Source organism: Callithrix jacchus, chromosome 1 (assembly GCF_049354715.1).
Source record: "Callithrix jacchus isolate 240 chromosome 1, calJac240_pri, whole genome shotgun sequence".
In the NCBI taxonomy this organism is placed as follows: Eukaryota; Metazoa; Chordata; class Mammalia; order Primates; family Cebidae; genus Callithrix; species Callithrix jacchus.
Window position 1 is genome coordinate 66,627,851 of NC_133502.1, and position 25,510 is coordinate 66,653,360.

General features: G+C 37.4%; 1 protein-coding gene across 2 annotated transcripts in view; it reads right to left on the reverse strand.

The window, feature by feature from the left end:
- CAB39L (calcium binding protein 39 like) overlaps positions 1-25,510 on the reverse strand; it is a 103,171-nt gene that overhangs the window by 66,465 nt on the left and 11,196 nt on the right. For both annotated transcript variants that reach the window (XM_078360214.1, XM_035297878.3), the window contains exons 2-3: positions 18,041-18,182; positions 14,956-15,120 (exon numbers count right to left, since the gene is read on the reverse strand). In XM_078360214.1, coding sequence (XP_078216340.1) covers positions 14,956-15,120; positions 18,041-18,151 — 276 coding nt within the window. In that variant the 5' untranslated portion in view covers positions 18,152-18,182. The remainder of the gene's footprint in view (positions 1-14,955; positions 15,121-18,040; positions 18,183-25,510) is intronic.

A 25,510-nucleotide genomic window follows, 5' to 3' on the forward strand; every position in this document is an offset into this window, starting at 1 on the left:
AAAAGAGGCACTACACATAGAAAGGATCAATCAGTACCAGCCATTCCAAAATCACACTGAATGCTAAAGAGCTTCAACATAATGAAGAATCTACAACAACTAACAGGCAAAACAGCCACTTAGCATCAAAATGGCAGTATCAAATTCACACATAACAATATTAACCCTAAATGTAAATGGACTAAATGCACCAATCAAAAGACACAGACTGGCAAATTGGATAAAAATCCAAAACCCATCAGTGTGCTGTATCCAGGAAACCCATCTCACATGCAAGGATACACAAAGGCTCAAAATAAAGGGATGGAGGAAGATTTACCAAGCTAATGGAAAGCAAAAAAAAGCAGGAGTTGCAATTCTCATCTCTGATAAAATAGACTTTAAAGCAACAAAGATCAAAAGAGACAAAGAAGGCCATTACATAATGGTAAAAGGATCGATACAACAAGAAGAGCTAACGATCCTAAACATATATGGACCCAACACAGGAGCACCCAGATACATAAGGCAAGTTCTTAATGACTTACAGAAGGACTTAGACTCCCACACAATAATAGTGGGAGACTTTAACACTCCACTGTCAATACTAGACAGATCAACCAGACAGAAAATCAACAAGGATACCCAGGGCTTGAACTCAGACCTGGAGCAAGCAAACCTGGTGGACATATACAGAACTCTCCACCCCAAATCCACAGAATACACATTCTTCTCAGCACCACATCACACCTACTCTAAAATTGACCACATAATTGGAAGTAAAGCACTGCTCAACAAATGCAAAACAACTGAAATCATAACAAACAGCCTCTCAGACCATAGTGCAATCAAGTTAGAACTCAGAATTCAGAAACCGACCCAGAACCGCACAGCTTCATGGAAACTGAACAACTGGCTCTTGAATGTTGACTGGGTAAACAACGAAATGAAGGCAGAAATAAAGAAGTTCTTCGAAACCAATGAGAACGAAGACATAACGTGCCAGAACCTCTGGGACACATTTAAAGCAGTCTCTAGAGGAAAGTATATAGCAATAAGTGCCCATATGAGGAGAATGGAGAGATCCAAAATTGACACCCTATCGTCAAAATTGAAAGAGCTAGAGGAGCAAGATCAACAAAACTCAAAACCCAGCAGAAGACAAGAAATTACTAAGATCAGAGCTGAGCTGAAGGAGATTGAGACACGAAAAACCCTTCAAAAAATCAATAAATCCAAGAGCTGGTTTTTTGAAAAGATCAACAAAATAGACAGACCACTAGCCAGATTGATTAAAAATAAAAGAGAGAACAACCAAATAGATGCAATAAAAAATGATAAAGGGGAAATCACCACAGATTCCACAGAAATTCAAACCATCATCAGAGAATATTACAAACAACTCTATGCACATAAACTAGTAAACCTGGAAGAAATGGATAAATTCCTGGACTCCTGTGTCCTCCCAAGCCTAAACCAGGAGGAAGCTGAAACTATGAATAGACCAATAACAAGGTCTGAAGTTGAGGCAGCAATTAAGAGCCTACCTCACAAAAAAAGCCCAAGTCCAGACGGGTTCACAGCCGAATTCTACCAGACACACAAGGAGGAGCTGGTACCATTCCTTCTAAAACTATTTCAAACAATCCAAAAAGAGGGAATCCTTCCCAAATCATTTTATGAGACCAACATCATCCTGATACCAAAACCCGGCAGAGACCCAACGAGAAAAGAAAACTTCAGGCCAATATCCATGATGAACATAGATGCAAAAATCTTCAATAAAATATTGGCAAGCCGATTGCAACAGCAAATCAAAAAACTTATTCATCATGATCAAGTAGGATTCATCCCAGGGATGCAAGGCTGGTTCAACATACGCAAGTCTATCAACGTAATTCACCACATAAACAGAACCAAAAACAAAAACCACATGATTATCTCAATTGACGCAGAGAAGGCATTTGACAAAATTCAACAGCCCTTTATGCTAAAAACCCTCAATAAACTCAGTATTGATGGAACGTATCTCAAAGTAATAAAAGCTATTTATGACAAACCAACAGCCAATATCATACTGAATGGGCAAAAACTGGAAGCATTCCCTTTGAAATCTGGTACTAGACAAGGATGCCCTCTCTCACCACTCCTATTCAATATAGTACTGGAAGTTCTAGCCAGAGCAATCAGGCAAGAAAAAGAAATAAAGGGTATTCAAATAGGAAAGGTGGAAGCCAAATTGTCTCTATTTGCAGACGACATGATAGTATACCTAGAAGACCCCATCGCCTCAGCCCAAAAACTCCTGAAACTGATAAACAACTTCAGCAAAGTCTCAGGATATAAAATCAATGTTCAAAAATCACAAGCATTCGTCTACACCAATAACAGACTTAAAGAAAGCCAAATCAAGAGCGAACTGCCATTCGCAATTGCTACAAAAAGAATAAAATACCTTGGAATACAACTCACAAGGAACGTAAGGGACCTCTTCAAGGAGAACTACAAACCACTGCTCAACGAAATCAGAGAGGACACAAACAGATGGAGAAACATTCCATGTTCATGGTTAGGAAGAATTAATATCGTGAAAATGGCTATACTGCCCAAAGTAATTTACAGAATCAACACTATCCCCATCAAGCTACCATTGACTTTCTTCACAGAACTGGAAAAAACCACCATGAACTTCATATGGAACCAAAAGAGAGCCCACATAGCCAAGTCAATTCTAAGCAAAAAGAACACAGCGGGGGGCATCACACTACCGGATTTCAAACTATACTACAAGGCTACAGTAATCAAAACAGCATGGTACTGGTACCAAAACAGAGATATAGACCAATGGAACAAAACAGAGGCACCGGAGGCAACACAACATACATACAACTATACAATCTTTGATAAACCTGACAAAAACAAGCAATGGGGCAAGGATTCCATGTTTAACAAATGGTGTTGGGAAAACTGGCTAGCCATGTGCAGAAAGCAGAAACTGGACCCCTTCCTGACACCTTACACTAAAATTAACTCCAGATGGATTAAAGACTTAAACATAAGACCTGGCACCATAAAAACCCTAGAAGGAAATCTAGGCAAAACTATCCAGGACATAGGAGTAGGCAAGGACTTCATGAACAAAACACCAAGAGCATTGGCAACAAAAGCCAAAATAGACAAATGGGACCTAATGAAACCCCACAGCTTCTGCACGGCAAAAGAAACAGTCACTAGAGTGGATCGGCAACCAACAGAATGGGAAAAAATTTTCGCAGTCTACCCATCTGACAAAGGGCTGATATCCAGAATTTACAAAGAACTCAAGCAGATTTACAGGAAAAAAACAAACAAGCCCATTCAAAAGTGGGCAAAGGATATGAACAGATACTTTACGAAAGAAGACATATATGAGGCCAACAATCATATGAAAAAATGCTCATCGTCACTGGTCATCAGAGAGATGCAAATCAAAACCACATTGAGATACCATCTCACGCCAGTTAGAATGGCGATCATTAAAAAATCTGGAGACAACAGATGCTGGAGAGGATGTGGAGAAAAAGGAACACTTTTACACTGTTGGTGGGAGTGTAAATTAGTTCAACCATTGTGGAAGACAGTGTGGCGATTCCTCAAGGCCTTAGAAATAGAAATTCCAATTGACCCAGCAATCCCATTACTGGGTATATATCCAAAAGACTATAAATCGTTCTACTCTAAGGACACATGTACACGAATGTTCATGGCAGCACTGTTTACAATAGCAAAGACCTGGAATCAACCCAAATGCCCATTGATAATAGACTGGATTGGAAAAATGTGGCACATATACACCATGGAATATTATGCAGCAATCAGAAATGATGAGTTCGTGTCGTTTGTAGGGACATGGATGAATCTGGAAAACATCATCCTCAGCAAACTGACACAAGAACAGAAAATGAAACACCGCATATTCTCACTCATAGGTGGGTGATGAAAAATGAGAACACATGGACACAGAAAGGGGAGTACTAAACACTGGGGTCTATTGGGGGGAAAAGGGGAGGGCCAGTGGGAGGGGGAGGTGGGGAGGGATAGCCTGGGGAGAAATGCCAAATGTGGGTGAAGGGGAGAAGAAAAGCAAAGCACACTGCCATGTGTGTACCTACGCAACTGTCTTGCATGCTCTGTTCATGTACCCCAAAACCTATAATCCAATAAAAAATTAAAAAAAAAAAAAAACCGATGAAAGAAATTAAAGAGGATACACAAAAAAGGAAAGATATTCCATGTCCATGGATTGAAAGAATCAATATTGTTAAAATGTTCATGATCTACACATTCGATGCAATCCCTAACAAAATGCCAATAACATTCTTCATAGAAGTAGAAAAAAAGCATCATAAAACTTACATGGAACCACAAAAAACCGAGACGAGCCAAAACCATCCTGAGCAAAAAGAACTAAACTGACAAAATCACATGACCTGACTTCAAATTATACTACAGAGCTGTGTAGTAACCAAAACAGCATGGTAATGGCATGAAAATAGACACATAGACCAATGGAACAGAATAGAGAACTGAGAAACAAATTTACACACCTACAGTGAACTCATTTTTTACAAAGGTGCTGAGAACACATTGAAGCAAAAAGACAGTCTTCAATAAATTGTGCAGAGAAAACTGGATATCCATATGCAGAAGAATCAAATAAGACCCCTATCTCTTGTCACATACAAAAATCAAATCAAAATGGATTAAAGACTTATATCTAAGATCTACGTAACTATGAAACTACTAAAAGAAAACATTGGGAAAACTCTCTAGGACATTGGTCTGGGCAATAACTTCTTGAGTCAAACCCCACAAGCACAGGCAATCAAAGAGAAAATGGACAAATGGGACCACATCAAGTTTAAAAGCTTCTGCACAGTGAAGGATACAATCACAATCAACAAAGTAAAGAGACAACCTACAGAATACAGGCCTTCTATGAAAAGGGGTTCAACATCACTGGTTATCAGAGAAATGAAAATCAAAACTACAGTGAGATATCATGTCACCCCAGTTAAAATGGCTTTTATCTAAATGTCAGGTAACAACTAATGCTGGCGGGGACATGGGGAAAAGGAAACCCTCATATGCTGTTGGTAGGAATGTATATTAGTACAATCACTATGGAGAACAATTTGGAGGTTCCTCAACAAACTGCAAATAGAGCTATCATACGATTTAGCAATCCTACTCCTAGGTATATGCCCCCCCCAAAAGGAAATCAGTATATTAAAGAGATATCTACACTCCCATATTTGTTGTAGTATTGTTCACAATAGCCAAGATTTGGAAACAACCTAAGTGTCCAAAAACAGATAATAAAATGAGGATAAAGAAAATGTGATAGATATACACAATAAAGTACTATTCAGCCATAAAAAGGAATGATATTCTGTCATTTGCAACAACATGGATGAAACTGGAGGCCATTATGCTAAGTGAAATAAATCAGGCATAGAAAGACAAACATCAGATATTCTCAGCTATTTGTGGGATCTAAAAATCAAAACAAGTAAACTCATGAAGATCGAGAAAAGAAGCATGGTTACCAGAGGCTAGGAAGGGTATTAAAGGGGGAATGGGGGAGGTATAGGGATGGTTAATGAGTATAAAAACAATAGAAACAATGAACAAGATCTAGTAACACCAAAGATAAATGCTTGAGAGAATGGATACCCAATTTTCTATGATGTGATTATTACACATTGCATGCCTGTACCAAAATATCTCATATACACTACGTACTATGCACCCACAAAAATTAAAAAGGAAAAAATAAATAAAAATCCATGCTCTCCAAATGCTCCCCTTCCAAAACCCAACCTCCCCCTCTACCAGCCCAAAAAACTTAATAATATTTAAAAAAACAATCTGCAAGTTGTGGTGGCTCACACCTGTAATTCCAGCACTTTGGGAGGCTGAGGCAGGTGGATCACCTGAGGTCAGGCATTCAAGACCAGCCTGACCAAGGTAAACCCTGTCTCTACCAAAAATAGCTGGGTGTGGTGATGCATGCCTGTAATTCCAGCTACTCAGGAGGCTGAGGCACGAAATCACTTGAGCCCTGGAGACAGAGGCTGCAGTGAGCTGTGGTTGTGCCACTGCATTCCAGCTTGGGCAACAGAGGGAGATCCTTTCTCAAACAAACTAATTAGAACATGCACAAAAGGCTGGGTGGGGTGGCTCATGCCTATAATCCCAGGCATGAAATTACTCTGGAAAGCTGAAGCAGGAAGATTGCTTGAGCCAGGAGTTTGAGAGTAGTCTGGGCAACATAGCAAGAGCCCATCTCTACTGTAAAAACATAAAATTAAAACAAACAAAAAAGAGAAAATGAGTAAAAGACATGAAGAGACATTTCACGAAAGAGGATATACAGATGGCAATAAGCCCATAGAAAATGTTCTACAACATTAGCCATTAGGGAAATGCAAATCAAAACCACAATGAAATATTACTACATACCTATCAGAATGGCTAACATAAAAAACAGCAATATCAAATGCTGGCAAGAATGAAGAGAAACTGTACTCATACATTGTGGTGGAAATGCAAAACAGTACAGCCAATCTAGAAACACTTCAGCAGTTCCTAAAACAGCTAAACATGCAGCTAACCATAACAGCAATTGAGCTCTTGGCATCTATCACAGAGAAATGAAAACTTATGTTCACACAAAAACCAATTAGGAGGTGAATCTTCAATTTAAAAGGATACTTCAAAATCAGTTGCTCTCGTAATTTAAAAACACTAAAAAATGTTTATAGGCCAGGCACGGTGACTCATGTCTATAATTCTAGCACTTTGAGAGGCCAAGGCTGGAGGATCAGATGAACCCAGGAGTTTGAGACCAGTCTAGGCAACATGGTGAAACCCCATCTCTATTAAATAAATACAAAAATTAGCTGGGTGTACTGGCACGTGCCTATAGTGCCCAGCTACTTGGGAGGTTGAGGTGGGAGGATCACTTGAGCCTGGGAAGCGTAGGTTGCAGTGAGCTGAGATTATGTCACTGTACTCTAGCTTTGGTGACAGAGTGATATCATGTCTCAAAAAAAAAAGTTGTATTTCATAAATTGTATTTATACTGATGTTAAAGATGATTTGTTGTATAAAAGAAGATATAGCTGTAAGCATAAATTGATTTTAAAATGAAAGAAAGCATCTGTTTTATACAAATCTTTCTAGACCCTACAGTGTAATATTGCAGAATAAATATCAACCCTCTTTGAAATGTCATAGGAACATGTTTTTCATACTTCCCAGTGAAATGCCACAAGAACATTCCATACAGCATTCCACTGAACAGTAGAAATGAAGCTCCACAGAACTCTATCCAACTTTTACACAGAGGAAAACATTCTTCTAGTTCATTAGCAAATGTGTGCAAAGGCAAAGGAAGCCCCCTGTGGATAACAAAAACAAGTTCTGCTACCAGGGACCACTTCCCAAAACAGAGGGAAGGATTGGAATAGAAAGGATTATAGAACACTGAAACAGGTACAAGCTGGTGAATAATGATCTCTACATTATACGTTAATCTTTATAGCTGTCAATTTGTCATGCCAATCTAACTGGAGTGAAATCTTATCTATTTCGAAACCAGTTTTTTGCAACCCACAGGCTGCCAGATCTCAAGCTCTGGACTCAGATGTGGCCAAAGAAAAAGAAGGCAAAACCCTCAAAGTATCTTTGATAATAAATAAGCAACATCCGGAAGTGATCCAGAATGCCAAAAACTAGCTGGCAATTCTAAGGTTACATATAATGTAACCAATAAGATCTCAAACCTGAAGAAGCCCTTGTGTTTGCTGGCAAATTCCAAAAAGGTCAGCCTTAATATGAAATGCTCCACAATTATTTGCTGAATGAATGAATAATATATATGGAAGGATTAACTAAAATCAAACAAGAAAAGAGAAAAGGAGGGAAGAAAGAGCTGGTGAAGAGCAGTCACAGCAACCAGAATAATTGCTGAAAAAGAGCATCCCTTGTGGATAGCATAGATGAGAAAAGGCAAACAAGACAAAAAAAGGCAAAGACTAGAAAACACCCACTTTAAAACACAAGCCATTGACTTGTATACAGACTATATATAAAGAATTCTCAAAATTCAGCAACCAAATTTAAAAGAGGCAAAAGATCTGAATAGACACTTTATAAAAGAAGAGATATGGTGGCAAAAATGAACATGAAAAGATGCTCAACATCATTAGTTATTAGGGAAATCCAAATTAAAACCACAATGACATGCCATGAATCCTTATTAGAATGGCTAAAATAAAACAATAAAAGAAGACAAAAAGTTGACATTCCCCAACAGTCCTACTCCTAGGTATTTAACTAAGTGAAATGAAAACCTGTGTTCACACTAAATACTATACATAAATGATTACTGCAGCTTTAGTTGTAATTGCTAGAAACTGGAAATATATCAAATATCCCTTAAGGGGGGAATGGATAAATGATCTGTGGTCCATCCATGCAACAGACTGCTACTCAGCAATAAAAAGCAACAGACTCCTAATACATGGCAATGACATGGATGAATCTCAAATGCGTTATGCTGATCAAAGCCAGGCTCAAAAGATTACATACATAAGATTCTGTTTACCCAATCCTTTTGCAACAGTGAAAATATAAGGACTGAAAAGTGATCAATTCAATGGTTGCCAGAGGCCAGGGACAGGCAAAGGAGCTGATTACAAAGGGGCATAGGTGAATTTTTTTTAGGGTGATGGAACTGTTCTTCATTATAGAACTGTGCACTAAAAAGGGTGAATATTACCATTTATAAATTATATCATAATTTTTAAAAATGAAAATTATAGCCACTGAAGCAATGGACTTCTCTATTCTTGCTGGTGTGTTGGGGGGCAGTTGAGGTGGGTGGGAGCAGATGGTTGTGCTGAATTTCAGTAGCAGAACTAGATAGGCAGAATGGTCTGCAGGGTGAAGGGTGGCCACTGAATGGATTAGTGAGGAATCTTGCTGGGGACTAAAACCCAAATCGAATACAGATACTGGGAAAGATTTAGGGAACCAAAATATAAGCTAGCTCAAAGCTGCTCTCAAAAATATTTAAATATGATTAAATTGACATATTACATGAAATCCATCTGTGGGAATTTATGTGGCAGATATCTCCCCCACTGCCCCAATATTGTGGCCATTCTGTTTTCTCTGCAGGCTGGCTTCTTCTGTTTCTTCAGTCTACATAGTGAAAAATATGGTGACTGATGGAAAAATACCTGGCTAGATACTGGGGTTCTGTCTCAATTCTAGTTCCAGAATTCCTGCTGAAAGCCTCTGGCCCTCTTTTGGTCAGATATCCACCAGTAAATCAGTCAGCTGTGTGTTGTCCAGGGTATCATGCCACCCAGATGATTGTTCCCATGGTAACCATGTGAGCGGAGAAGGAGGGAGCATTCCCCAGGAAAAAGAGGAAGTGGGCAGACAGAACACTTTATACACAGCACAAGTAGTTTTCATCCTTATGCAGACTGCATTCCTTAAAATGTCTGGTATGATCAAACAAATGGTCACTGTCTTAATTTTATTACAAACAATTACAGGTTTCATATCTAATTAGAGCCTGATGCCAAATGCCGTTTTTAATCACCCAGAAATTATGTGCCTTTATAGGATAAAGGGCTTCTAAAGCAGATGTTCATTAATTTTAGGCTAATAGGGAAATGAAAAAATAAAATTCCATTTTCTATGACAGTATTTCCCTGAGATTGTAAATTCTTTAATTTGTCCAATAACAGGCACAAAATATATAAACAAATAAAATCAAGACCAAATATAATAAAATAAAATCAATGTTTAACACACCTAGTAAGCATTTCAAATTGTTAAATGTCTGAAGTACAGTCAAAGCTGGTATTTTAAGGCTTTATAATTTCTGTTATGTTTTTACAGTAATAAAACCAAAGGTAAAAGATCACTTTAATCAGGTCCAGGGAAGAGAAAAAGATTTTTAGAGAATAAAACTTTACAAAATGTAGGGCTGCAAAATGGCTTAATGAAAGGTGGAAAAGCTGATCCTGGAGTGTTTGTTTTGCTATTTTTTTTTTTTCTTTTGAGACAGGGTCTCATTCTGTTACCCAGGCTGGAGTGCAGTGGCACAATCTTGGCTCACTGTAGTCTTAACCACCCAGGCCCAGGTGATTCTTCCACCTCAGCCTCTCAAAGTGCTGGGATTATAGGCGGGAGCCACTGCACCAGGCCCGTTTCACTAATTTTTTCTTAATGTAGCAAGAAATAATCTCTAGGGATTAAGTTACCATAGAAGACAATTTCCTGAGTTTGCCTATTCAGTCTGAACAGTTCACTTTGCATCCGCCCTAGTTTTGCAAGGCACACCTGCCTTTAAAATAAATGTATCAGACCTTATAGGCAATAAATTTTCCCTCTTTGATCTCTTATCACATTGTGTTTCAAAACATCAGAGTCTAAAGCTGTGTCTTGAATAGTAGCCAAACCTCAAAAAACACAGCTGAGTTTGATCTTAAGCCCACAATATCAGAAGCCTTGCAAACTCAGCCACAACTCATTTTTTGAACCTCATAATAGTATGCTGCACTGATTCTTTTCTGTCTGCCATTTTAAGGCTTAAAGGATTAGATTAAAATGTATAGCTGAATAATGAGATTTTCATTTAACCCAAAGGCCGGCCTCCTAACTAGCCATTATTCACATGATGATAGCAGGATCCTCCAGTATTGTCCCTACCCCAATGGGCCACTTTCCTCTAGATTACAGAGAAGTGGGTTTGTCACAGATTCCTGAGTCAGTCCCTGCCACCCAATCTACGTCAGTGCTGCCAGCCACCATCACTGCTGTCAGCTCAGGGTTCCAAACCTCTGCTCCCAGCGTCCTTCAACCCCTATTCATTGTCCTGTTTCCTGCAACTGCTTATTTTTTCAACATACTCCAAGTGTAAGAAAACCACCCCATTCTTCACTCAACATGTATTATTAGTACACAGTTCCTTTACAAAGGTTAAAGGTGAACAAAGGATAATTACAGCATGGTGCAGAAACTCCTTCAAGTTGAAGTCTACATATCACTTTTATGAAAGGTTCCTCAGTCTTCCTGATCATCTTTCTCCACAAACACCTTCCCTTTGTCATGGTTCTGGATCCTTCTCTCTCCCTCCCTCCAAACCATTCTTCTATCTTTCTTATATTTCCTACTGCTATCAACTTTAGCCAAAGAAGGAATTTCTCAAATTTCTGCTACTTTATTCTGCCAAGGAAATCTAAGCTTTTTATTTCACCCTTTTCCTTCCAGACATTGCCTAGAGACTTCAGCCTTTCAAACTAACAACAACAACAAAAAGCCAATCAAGGTATCTTCTAAGCAAAAATTCACTTTTTTTCTCTGTAAGGAATGTGCCATTCTCCTAGGTATCTGGCAAAAGCTGTATGCATCCTTAAAATAATAATTTTTCCTTTCTGTTATTAAAACATACCAGAAATTTTACAGTCAAATGACTGTTGTGCTCTCCAAAGAAGCACCATGAGAGGGTATTCACTTACTGAAATCATATGATCATCTCTCCAAATAGCTTCAATTATCTTCTAAACAATGTACTAATTCCTCCAGTAAATGGCTCACTGGTATGTTCCAAGACACCTTCTTTTGGTCCAATTCTTTTACCTCTGCTTTGAGTTCTCATTCTCATTAGTACATTGATTCAATCAACTTACAAGTTAACATGCCACTAGGCGTGGAAGACGCAGTCCTAGTACCCAGGTAATACAGAAGTGGCTATCCCAGTGCAAGCCATGAACCAAGGCTTGCGGGGTGGGGGGTTCTGTGTCACTGGAGTAAGTCTGAAGTCAGAAGGAATTTTATCAAGCTGTCACTAGCTTATATGGATACTTTAGGCTTGAGAATGACAGTTGTCGCCTTCAGGCTGATCATCCATGCCTCTAGTTCATAGAGATAACATAGTACATTTCTACAAGTAGGCTAATAATGCTGCCTCCCTCCTGAAAATATTGTATGTAGTTGGAATGCTTAAAATTGAACTGTACTAAACTCTCACTCCTTTTCACTCATTCATTTATTCATTCAACCAAGAAGTATATATTTTTCTATGGGCTAGAGGAGGAGGACAGCTGCATCTATGGAGTGTCACACTCATTTATAATTACGTTCTAGGCATGTGTCACATCAACTGAATATACAAAGTTAAGAATTGCCTGCTATCTTATCATCACGATAACACATCTTCATAATAGTTTTGAATCATCAGTTTAAAAACATTATATCTAGTATATTATTCTGGAGAGAAGGCAAGAATATAATGTGTTTTATTTTAAAAAGTAAAGTAATCTGTAAAAGTAATCAATTTAACTCTGTATTTGAAGTCTTAATCTTCAGCTATATGGAAAATTCAAATGTTCAGAAAGACACTTTTCTCCAAGGATTCCAGAGAATACAACTTACTTAATAATAATTTACAAGTCTATTTTAGGCAATTAAATATCTTAATTCTGAAATAATTTTTAAATGAACTTCTCAAAAATTTTAATTTATATTTCATATGACATGTAAAAGAAGGAAAACTTGCATAACTGTTTCTTACGTTCCACTTTTGTTATTTGAACCACTGCCAAAGAAAGTTGTGAAGTATCCAAAGTTTTTCTTTGATATACTCCTCCCTTACTCCCCAATTCTTGGACAGCACTTTGAAGCTATGAGGCTCTGCGCCTGCTCAAGGCTTCTCCAGGTCACTGAACCTGAAGACATCTCATCCCTGACTCATTCTTCAAAACATAACCGTCCTTAGTCATATTCCTTCCAGCACTCCACTGCAAATTGGGTTAATCTCATAAACTAATTAAAGTATACTTATGAATTAATGATGACAGTAGGTTAATATGCTGCTGTTCTCAGAGAAATGAGCCAAACAATAGTAAATTTATAGAACTAAAATACTATAAGAATAGGAAATCATTTTCCTATTTATGGACACTGACCAACTAAATATTAAAAAAATCAAGGGTTAAGAAAAAAAAAAATCAAGGGTTACAACAAAAGCAAACCAGCTTACATTTAACTTTAGTTTTTTAGTTTGAGAAAAAGAGGAAATGGAAAAATACTACTACTTGACGTGTATATAGTTTGCATTTGTATTTAACGTCCCTATATAATACAATATATATTATATTTTTATTTAGTTTAATATTTAAAACAATGCTGTAAGTTCATATTATTCCTATTTTATAGATAAGAAAACTTAGGTTCGAAGAGGTTAACTTACTGACCATCGAATAGCATAGCTGGGACTCTAAATAATTCTAATTCCGAGTCAAGTGTTTTTTCACTATGCCACAGCTTCTACAAGTGTTCATAATACCTACTTTTAAACTAAATAAAAGAAACAGAAAAGTATACTACGTACAGTGAGACTATACTTTGATTTCACATATAGCTGGTTTTTAAAGGAAATAGGACTTAAGATGGAGAGGGAGAGTGAGCAAGCCAAGCAAGAGGAAAAGAAAAAGATTACGAGTCAGAAAATACCAAACACAGAGAAAGAGAATATGGAAGGGAAAGAAAGAAAAAGACAGCTGTAACTGAAAGAAAGGATGAGCTGAAGTCCAGGCCCTTCCAGGTCCCCACTCGGTCTTGCTTCTAGCCACATGCAGACTTCACGTCTCCTGGCTCTGTACTCCTCCTCTTCTGTTTCGGCTGCTAAAACTCTTCCCTGGTCTAACTTGCACAGAGAGCTGTGGGCTACTATTTCCACAGGTCCCCAGAGCCCTGACCTTATCTTGGTCTAATCATGGCAATCACCGTTATTAGTTTTCCTTCTACTTATTCAGTGAACAAAACTAAAAGCAACTCACTTTAGAAATCTGCTTATCTCCTCTACCTCTGAGAGTTAGTGGAGACCCAAGCACCTGCCTGATACTAACGAAAGTATTATGGCAGAAACAAAGCAACAAAGCCAAACCAGGACTCTGTCACCTCAACAGTCAATGCCCAAAGTTGCCTCTGTATCCATTTTTCACTGAAAAATCACTATCTCTGAGTTACACAATAGATAATAAAATGACTACACATAGTCACCACTTACATTTCTAAGTTTTTGTTTTAGTCAGTCAATTTATTATTTAGGTAAATTAGGAATAATTGCTTTCAAAAGGAGATAAACATCCTATATTACTAGCATTTAACACATTTCTTAAAAAGTTGGCATAATATGTTAATTAAAAGAACTGTCTGAATTTGAAGCTCTTAGTAAGTGAGTGACTTTGGGAAAATTATTTAATGTCTTTGAACTTTAGGTTCTTCATCTATAACATGGGGCTAATAAAGCAGTATTAAACACAAAGGTAGTTTTTAAATAAGTTGAGTGCTTGAAACAGTACCTGGCATATAGCAAGGACTCAACAAATATTATTTCTTATTATTACTTCTATTAGCCACTAGCTTTGCCACCTAGCTGCATGAAACTTAACTATAGTATACCTTTTTGCTTTTTTAAAAAATAGGTTAATTGTAGAAGTTTTAGAAAAAACTTTAAACCCTATCTCTACTAATAATACAAAAACTAGCCAGGTGTGGTGGCGCATGCCTGTAGTCCCAGCTACTCGGGAGGCTGAGACAGGAGAATAGCTTGAACCAAGGAGGTGGAAGTTGCAGTGAGCCAAGATTGTATCACTGCACTCCAGCCAGGATGACAGAGTGAGATTCCGTCTAAGAAAGAGAGAGAGACAGCGAGAGAGAGAGAGAGAGAGAGAGAGAGAGAGAGAGAGAGAGAGAGAGAGAGAGAGAAAGAAAGAAAAACAGAAAGAAACAGAAAGAAAGAACAAATGACATATGGAAAGCAACAGTGAAAAGTCAAAGTTGAATAGTGATAGATATATATTAAAATTGAAAAGCAGCACTGGCATCCCTTTACAACTGGTTTACCTCAAAGTCTATCAGCTGCAGGTCAGCTATCAGTGTCACCAGCAGGCCACTGTTGTAGAGCTCCTGTGCCAGCTGAGCCACTGCTTCTGTCGGGGGTTCCTTTTCATTTGTACCACACAGAATTTCTTTCATTGCTTGCAGTGATTTTGACACTTCTTCTGAAGCCTAGCGAGCAAAACATAGGCTAACAGTTAAAAGAATAAAAATTTTAGGCCATTAACAAACAAGTAATCAAAAAAAAAAAAAAAAACACTACGTCTTGAGCCCTGTTTATTTATAATCAATGGTACAGTTACAAACAAGCCAAAATAGTAACCACTGCCTTTTTTATTTTGAAAAACATTACTAAAATTTATTTATATAAAAAAGTTCTCTTGTATTTCCACTTAGTCAACATAAATTAAATAATCTTTTAAACCACACTCATTGTCTAATTTTGCTAGCAATTCAATATAAATTTTACTCTTGAAAACAGATTCCATTTTGAAGATTTATCAGCAGCTACTAATCTTAATTTAAAGCACTGTTCAGGTTTTTCAACAAATCCCTACTCTTCCGATTTTTGAATGGTCCAAGTATAAAATTGTAAGTTTTCAAAACTCATAAATTTCTTTGTCAATCCATTTATTCCTCATATGTAATCACTGTCTTCTTTGCTATCTATGAAACTTAAAAAAAACTCACTATATTTTAAAGAATACTAGGCAAACCCATAGAGGCAGAAAGTACATAGATTAGGGGGTGTTAGGGCCTGGGAGGGAGCTAAGAGGGTGTTAGAGACGGAAATAAGGAATGACTGCTAGTGGCAACAGGGTTTCTTTCGGGGGTGATGAAATGTTCTAGAATTAGATAGTGGAGATGGTGGCACAACCTTGTGAATATGCTGAAAACGGCAAATTGTACACTTTAAATAGTGAATTATATGGTATGTCAATTATATCTCAATTTAAAAATCTTTTAAACTAATGTAGGTAGGAAAGAAGAGACTAGTTAATAATTTTTCTGAAATTTTAAAAGAAATACACTTTTATTACTTTTAAGTATAATATTATAATCATTATAAATGAAGAAGGAAATAAGTAGAATAAGGCAACTTACATAAAAAGAACTCATGGTAGGATGACTATACTTTTATTATTTATTATTTTTTAATTTTTCTCTGGCTCTGCTTCTTGGATGACACTACTTTTATTTATTTATTTATTTATTTATTTATTTATTTTTGAGACAGTTTTACTCCTGTCACCCAGGCTGGAGTACGATGGCACGATCTCAGCTCACTGCAACTTCCGGCTCTTAGGTTCAAGCGATTCTCCAGCCTCATCTTCCCTAGGAGGTGGGATTACAAGCACCCACCACCATGCCTGGCTAGTAGAGATGGCGTTTTTGTTTTAGTAGAGATGGCGTTTCACTATGTTGGCTAGGCTGGTCTCAAACTCCTGACCTTAGGTGATCTGCCCACCTCGGCCTCCCAAGGTGCTGGGATTACAGGCATGAGCCACTGGGCCTGGCCGACACTACTCTATAAAGTAATTTTTCATATACTTTAATAGCCTGACTGAAGCAATCCTTAATGTACTAAAGACGGGAAGCATCTTAAATTGTGAGATATATCCACAGAAGAGTGCTTTAAACATACATAGAGAGTATGTTTAAGACAGAGTTAAGAATAATCATAAAGGAAACATCTTTGTGACCATCACTCAGTCAAGAAACAGAACATTTTCAGCACCTAGGAGTCACCTGAAGACCCTTTCAGCTTAGATGTAAATACTTTTATATCTATTGTGATAAACGTCTTGTCAGTTTTCATACCTAGGTATGCATCCCAAAACAATATAGCTTAGTTCCACTGATTTTGAACTTTATGAACCAGTACACTACCCTTTCATGATTTGCTTCTTTCATTCAACATTATATTTGAGAAATTCATCTATGCTGTGGCATGTAGGCAGAAGTTCTTTAATTTTTATTGCTTTCTGGTGTTCCACCCTAATGCCTATGCTGCAACTTTTTTATTGGTTCTATTGTTCATGGACATTGGGTTGTTCCCATTGAGGGGTTTTTGCAAACTACAATGCTATGAAAATTCTTGTACATTTTTCCTGGTGTAGATGTGCAAGAATATCTCTAGAGTTTATACCTAGGAGTGGCACTACAGGATTTTAGTTCGTGCATATTTTCACATTTCACAGATAATACTAAACTGGTTTCCAAAGCAGTTATATCAATGTATACATCATGATCCACAGTTAATGAAAGTCCTCATTGCTCTCCATTTTTGACAACACTTAACATCATCACACCTTTTCTTTTTTGCCCATACAGGAGTTGTGTAATGTGAATTTATTGTGTTTTTAGTTGGCCTTTTCTTAGTAAAGAAAATGTATAAAAGTTGTTTTCTTTTCTTTTTTCCCTCTTTTACCACTCAGATTTATACTTGTAAAAAGTTCATTTTTCTTCTATTTAGGCCAAGATTTGGCTCAATATTACAAAGTATAATGGAATTAAAATAAGCTATTTCTACACCCCTTATATAATTCAAGATTGTATCATTTACCGGAATAGAAGAATACTATGAACTCGAGTATTTATTTTATAGATATCTTGAGTCTTGCCATAAACTAGTCACTTTAGAGAGAAATCGAATATATAGGATTCAATATCGCTTTGAGGGAATAACTAACATTCCTGTGAGGAAGCCCCACTTAATAAGACCTTAAAACTGTATAAAAATGAGATTTACTGTAACAGAAACTATCAGTCAATCTTTAAATAAAAAACTTTTTACCTTTCATTTCAATGTAACATTACACACCATTATAACCTTATTCTATATTTTTAAGCTGTGTAGTCTAGAGGGACCCAGTGTTGGTCAGAAGCTCTAGAGAGCAAACCTAAAGTTCATCACAACAGACCAAACAATAATCAGTTGCATAAAACCTGAAATCAACTTAAATCTATTTATAGAGACCCTATGTGCACATCACAGACCATATTTTGAATTCCTCATTCAGCTTTTACACCGATGTTTGGCATTGCAATATATGTATTTTAACCATAATGTTACTGTTTTAGCTCATACCTTGTCTGTCTTTTTGTCTTGCTTTTCCAAAATGGCCAAATTGTCTTTCAGGATTTTCACAATTTCTGCTGGATTTTTGTGTGATTTACTAAACAAAGGCATTCTTTTCATGTGTAGAAATCTCTTCTTCCAATATGAAATGCTAAAAACAAATAAGCCAACAAAAATTACAGCTTTAACTCTTAATATGCTTAAATTTGGAAACAATATGTCTTATAAATTTTTAACAACATGAATTAGGTAATCTGAAACATTAAAACTGATCAAATTAAAATGAGTTCCAAGTTTTATGCCAAATGTAAATACATATAAAATATTTTTTAAAATATATTTTTAAAGATTTGCTTGAAACTTTTAATACAAAGTTTAAAATCTTTTCTGCAATAGAAACATAAGGATTATGCAAGAAATAATTTTAGAGTCTAAGCTGATACGTAAAACTAGATATTTTGACCAAAGGAAGCAATAATAATAAATATATTCTATAATATTAGCTGTATGTATTCTATAATGTTTAGCTACTATTATTACGAGAAGGTCTATGACATAGTTAATGAATTATTTCACTAAAGAGAAAGGCACAGTAGTTGGGAGATGATTCTATCTTAAATGCCCTAGACATTTCTCGCTTTTTGAGTTAATTATACGTTTTTCCGTTATTTAAAAAAAAAATAAACTTATCCTCTGAATGCTTAATACTCAATGTTCAAATATTTTACATCAAAGTAGAATTTTAAAAAGAAGCCAAATGCATTCATGTATAGACATACCAAGGAGATACTGTAGGTTCAGTTCCAGACCGTTGCAATAAAGCAAATTTCTCAATAAAGTGAGTCACAAAATGTATTTGGTTTCCTAGTACCTATAAAAGTTATATTTATACTATACTGTAGTCTATAAAGTATGCAATAGTATTATATCTAAGAAAACAATATGTATGACTTAATTTATAAAAATATTTCTTGCTAAAAATGCTAATGATCATCTGACCCTTCCTTCAGTGAGTCCTAATCTTTTTGCTGGTTGGAGAGTCTTGCATAAATGTTGATGGCTGCTGACTGATCAGGGTGTTGGTTGCTGAAGGCTGGAGTAGCCACGGCGATTTCTTAAAAGAAGACAGTAAGGTTTGCTACTTTTACTGACTCTTCCTTTCATGAAAGATTTCTGTATAGCATGTGATACAGTTTGTTAGCAGTTTACTCACAGTAGAACTGCTTTCAAAATTGAAGTCAATCCTCTCAAACCCTGCCCCTGCTTTAACTGCTATGTAATATGCTAAGTCCTTTGCTGTCATTTCATCTTCACCAGGAGTAGATTCCATCTCAAGAAAACACTTTGCTCATCCACAGAAGAAACACTCCTCACCTGTTGAAGTTTTATCATGAAGTTGCAGCAATTCAGTCACATCTTCAGGCTCTACTCCTAATTCTTGTTCTTTTGTTATTTCCACCACATTGGCAGTTACCTCCACCACTAAAGTCTTGAACCCCTCAAAGTTATCCATGAGTGTTAGAATCAACTTCTTTTGAACTCCTGAAAATGTTGATATTTTGACCTCCTCCCATGAATCACAAGTGTTCTTAATGGCATCTAGAATGGTGAATCTTTTACAGCAGGTTTTTCTATTTGGTTTGCCCAGACTCATTAGAGGAATCACTATCTGTGGCAGCTTTCACCTTATGAAATTTAATTCTTTAGGGTTTAAAAAAAACTTTTATTATAACAATATGAACATATGAAATGTATTTCTTTAACAAGTCTGAAAAGTCAAAGTTACTCCTTTGTCCATGGGCTGCAGAATGGATGTTAACAGGCATGAAAACAACATTAATCTCCTTGTACACCTCCACCAGAGCTCTGGGATGATGAGGTGCACTGTCAGTGAGCAGTAATATTTTCAAAGGAATCTTTTATTCTGAGCAGTGGGTCTCAACAGAGAGCTTAAAATATTCAGAAAACCATGCTGCAAATAGATGTGCTGTCATTCATGCTTTGTTATTCCATTCATAGAGCACAGGCCAAATAGATTTAGCATAATTCTTAAGAGCCCTAGGGTTTGGGGGATGGGAAATGAGCATTAGCTTCTACTTCAAGTCACCAGCTGCATTAGCCCCTAACAAGGGAGTCATCAGCTTGTCCTTCAAAGCCAGGCACTGACTCCTCCTTTTTAGCTATGAAAGTCCTAGACGGCATCTTCTTCCAATACAAACGTGTTCCAGCTACATTGAAAATCTGTTGCTTTGTGTGGCTACCCTCACCAACGATCTCAGCTAGCTCTTCTGGGTAATTTGCTGCAGCTTCTACGACAGCATTTGCTGCTTTCCCCAGCACTTTTATGTTCTAGAGATGGCTTCTTTCCTTAAACCTCATGGAGTAAACCTCTTTTAGCTTCAGACTTTTCTTCTGCATCTTCCTTACCTCTCTCAGTCTTCATAGAGCTGAAGAGAGTTGGGGCCTTGTCCTGGACTAGGCTTAAGAGAATGTTGTGTCTGGCTTGATCTTCTATCCAGATCGCTTAAACTTTCTTCATATTAACAATTAGCTGTTTTGTTTTCTTATTATTAGTGTTTCCATTGGAGTAGCACTTTTCATTTTCTTCAAGAACATTTCCTTTGCGTCCACAGCTTGGCTTACTGGTGCAAAAGCCCTAGCTTTCAGCCTGCATCAGCTCTGGATACGCTTTCCTCACTAAGATTAATCATTTCCACCTTTTGATTTAAAGTGAGAGATATGTTACTCTTCCTTTTACTTGAACACTTAGAGGCCACTATAGGGCTATGAGCCGGCCTAATTTCAGTATTTTTGCATCTCAGGGAACAGGGAGGCCTGAGGAGAGTAAGGCAGGGGAACGGCCAGTTGATGGAGCAGTCAACACAAGCAGCATTTATTGATTACGGGCACAGTTTGTGGTGTCCTGAAACAATTACAATAGTAACATCAGAGATCATTGATCACAGATCACCATAACAGATGTACTAACAAATGAAAACGTTTGAAATATTGTGAGAATTAACAAAATGTATCAAGAGATACAAAGTGAGCACATGCTGTTGAAAAAATGGCGCCAATATACTTCCTCTATACAGGGTTGTCATAAACCTTTCATTTTTCAAAAACACAGGACACTAAAGCACAATAAAGGTGAACTACAATAAAATAAGGTGTACCTGTAATTGCTTTCTTTCTCTCTGTAGTTCTACAGCACTAAGGGAAAGATATATAATTGTAGGAATTTTAAATACTCTCTGACATCAAAACAGAGTACAAATTATGACATAGTATCACAGAGATAGTATGATATGATTTTTGTCCATTATTACTCTGCTTGGTTCTCACTATAACAAGCTAATGCTAATTTTCTTAAATTAAAATTTTTTTCAGAGCTTCCCTGTCAATCTGGTGATTAGCTAGCATTTTCTGATTCACTATCTCTCCTTTTCATCTGATGGTGGGTTTGTTTATTTATTCACTGAATAAATAATCTGAGTAATTACTGAGCAGAGGCACTTTGCTAAATACTAGGGATAGAGCCACGAACAAGAAAAACACAATCCCTGCTCTTTGGAGCTTATTATTAAGTGGCAAAAGCAAACACTTTAGGGGCAATGGTGTCATACAATGGGGAAATAACACATAGTATACTGCCTCAATACAATCTCTTTTCCCCAAAATTTTCATGTTTTACTATACCTACTTATTGTAATAAATGTAATATTAGTTTAACAGTGTTTTAAAATTTCACCTGATCATTATTCTTCAATTTTGGGATCCATATTTTGAAGGAAATCAAAATTCATCCTCTTAAACTGTAGTTGAGTTCCAGCACCCAGACCTCCTGCAAATTAAGGCAGAACTCTCCTGCCTGCCCCAGTTCTTCTCAGACCACGGCCAGCCCCACTCCACTCCCAGACCGAACACCTCCCCCATCACCTGGAAACTTGGGGCTGTCCTTCTCATACCCTGGGCAACCGTTCTGGTCACTGTATGTGCATCTTCTCCAATCATATCATTTACTCCAGTGGTGGTCATTTAAGCATTGAGCCAAGCAGCACTCAAACCTTCTACATAGGGCCGGGCGCGGTGGCTCAAGCCTGTAATCCCAGCACTTTGGGAGGCCGAGGCAGGTGGATCACGAGATCAAGAGATCGAGACCATCCTGGTCAACATGGTGAAACCCCATCTCTACTAAAAATACAAAAAATTAGCTGGACATGGTGGCACACGCCTGTAATCCCAGCTACTCGGGAGGCTGAGGCAGGAGAATTGCCCGAACCTAGGAGGCGGAGGTTGCAGTGAGCCGAGATCGTGCCATTGCACTCCAGCCTGGGTAACAAGAGCAAAACTCCGTCTCAAAAAAAAAAAAAAAACTTTCTACATAAACATAAGACATGTAAACTCCCTCTAGTTGATTGACAACTGATCTACTGTATGATTCAAAAGAAGTTAATCACCCCCATCTAGGTGTCATTTGTTCTCTCTGTAAAATGATGCTGTTCTTAGAGTAAGATTGTACATCGGGGCTCTAGGTTATTCATCACTGTTCCACATCCATTCTGAGTCTTTAACTCCCAATATCTTATCACAGCCAAAGATAAAGTGCTTAAGTTGGGAAAAAAAGAAATGGAGAGGCCTGACAATGGTGCTTTGTGGGGATAAGGTAGTAGTAATTTTTTTCATAAAGTCTACCTTGGGGTTTTAAGAACATATATTATATTTCAGCAAAGCAGGCAGTGGGGACAGGAAAAGATGCATGTTAGTGCAAAAAACTGACACTAGATAAATGCATTGAAAAGTGTGTTAGGCATTGAAAACTGTGTTGAGACCATGCACATCAACCTGCCCTCCGTGTTAATGCTGACAGCAGGCCATGCAGAACAGAAATGTTAGGGCCTGACAATGGCCCTCTTATAAGGGTTTGTAAGCAGAATAAACAAATAGTAGGTTGTTCTTTTTAAATTATTATTAAACGAACACAAGTAAAGGAAATAAATGCCCTGCAGACTTGGGCAAGAAAGATTGCTTTTGAAATTAATTCTCTATAAAGCTAGAACAGACATAAATTTCAGAAAAGGAGACAAAAAGCTCTTTTAGACAAAAAGAGAGCTGGCCAAGGTAAAAGACTGAAAATACATACATACATGCATACATAAACACACACATGCCCGAAATGGAGACTGGGAATCCCAAACCAGATAGAGCAGAAGGACAATACAGAAAATGAATCTGGGGCAACTGCAAGGAACAAAATTAGTTAGTCTGCATGTATTCATTCAAAAAATATTTACTGAGCACTTATAATATACAAGGCACTGAACAAGGAAATACAAAACAAAGAAGCCTCAAAGGGCTCGCAATGTAGTGAGAGACACAGATACATCCAGAATTTTCCCAGACAGCGAGAAAGGTCAAAAAAACTAAAATGAGAAAGAAAAGATATATAAGTTGTTAGATACATACCTTTATATCTATATAGGTATTTCATAGCAATATGAAGAAAATATAGTGTTATCCCCTAACAGACAGGTATTACAACAATGGAGAGGGCAGGATAGGAAGCCAAAAACAATAAAGAAATTAAAAATGGAGCAGAATCAAAGATATAACAGCTTAAACAGAAAAACAAGCTAAACTTTATCGTTTGAAAGGTTTTTCTAGTTGAGATTCATATTAAGACCCAACATTCAGTGTCTTGTGGCTTTTAAAATAAATAAACATTTCTTTCTCAAACCACATTCCAACAAAATGACCTCAAAAAAACAAACAAATGAAAGCATAAAAATCAGGTTGGTTTTGGACTTCCATGAACCAGATGCCCTAAGACCATGGAGAAAATCTAAGTTCTGAGAAGGAAAATCTATAACGCCACAACTTAATCTTTAGCCAATATATCATTTATGTGTGAACAGATAGTGTATACTTACTAAAAGTGGAACAAAAAGATGAGATGGAATAGGCCCACAAAGAGCTCAACAAAATTAATGCTAAAAAAAAAAATCAGAAATAGTTCTTGAAAAGGAGCCTTTATATTGTTGGCAGAACATGTGGGAGGGTGAGAATCTACAATTATAACTCATTCATATAGGAATAAAAATAAATAAGGATTCAACTAAAGAAGTTAAAAGGAAAACTGCCCCAAAAATCTCCAAGAAAAGATGGATGGAAATAACGATAGAAGTAGAAATAACTGAGTCAGAGAAGTGAAAGAAAAGGAAGAAAACCTCTGGTAGCTGTTTGGTCTGGGTTTCTAATGATAGATCTGTCTTCCCTACTTCCCACCTCACCTCACCCCATCAAAAAGGAGGGAACATAACTCAGGTTGGGCCAGAGTCTTCCCTGTCCTGGATGCAGCAACTGGTTAGCAAATAGATTGTGACACAGCCAGTCAAAATAAGAAAGAAGAAAGGAAAGTGTTGATGAGAATGCTGAGAAAAGGGAACTCTTGTACATTGCTGGTGGGAAGGTGAATTAGTACAGCCACTATAAGAAACAGTATGGGGCCAGGCGCGGTGGCTCACGCCTGTAATTCCAGCACTTTGGAAGGCCGAGGAGGGTGGATCACGAGGTCAAGAGATCGAGGCCATCCTGGTCAACATGGTGAAACCCCATCTCAACTAAAAATACAAAAAATTAGCTGGGCATGGTGGCGCATGCCTGTAATCCCAGCTACTCAGGAGGCTGAGCCAGGAGAATTGCCTGAACCCAGGAGGCGGAGGTTGCCGTGAGCCAAGATCGTGCCATTGCACTCCAGCCTGGGTAACAAGAGTGAAACTCTGTCTCAAAAAAAAAAACAATATGAAGGATATGCAAAAAAATAAAAATAGAACTACCATATGATCTAATAATCCCACTTCTGGGTATATAGTCAAAGGAACTGAAATCAATATGTCAAGGAAATATCTGTTCTTTCGTGTTCATTGCAGCCTTATTCACAATAGCCAAGACATGGAAACAAACTAAGTGTCCATTAAAATATAAATGGATTAAAAAATGCAATGAAGGCTGGGCGCAGTGGCTCACACCTGTAATCCCAGCATTTTGGGAGGCCAAGGTGGGTGCATTACTTGAGTCCAGGAGTTCAAGACCAGCCTGGCCAACATGGGGAAATACCATCTCTACAAAAAATACAAAAATTAGTTGGGTGTGGTGGCAGACGCCTATAATCCCAGCTGACACAAGAATTGCTTGAAATGGGTTTGGGCACAGAGGTAGCAGTGAGCCAAGATCACGGCACTGCACTCCAGCCTGGGTGACAGAACAAGACTCTGTCTCAAAAAGCAAAATGTTGCTTTAAAATAGATTCAAAGCAGGGACAAAAGGTATGGTCATCTTCACTAGATATGGCCAAATTGCTTTCTCAAGTTTTTATGCCAGTTTAGATTCTCACAGCTGTGTAGTGTGAGTTGTAGTTATTATCGCCCATCCTTCCCAACATTTGGGCCTGTCAGAATTTAAAAATTTTGCCAATATGAC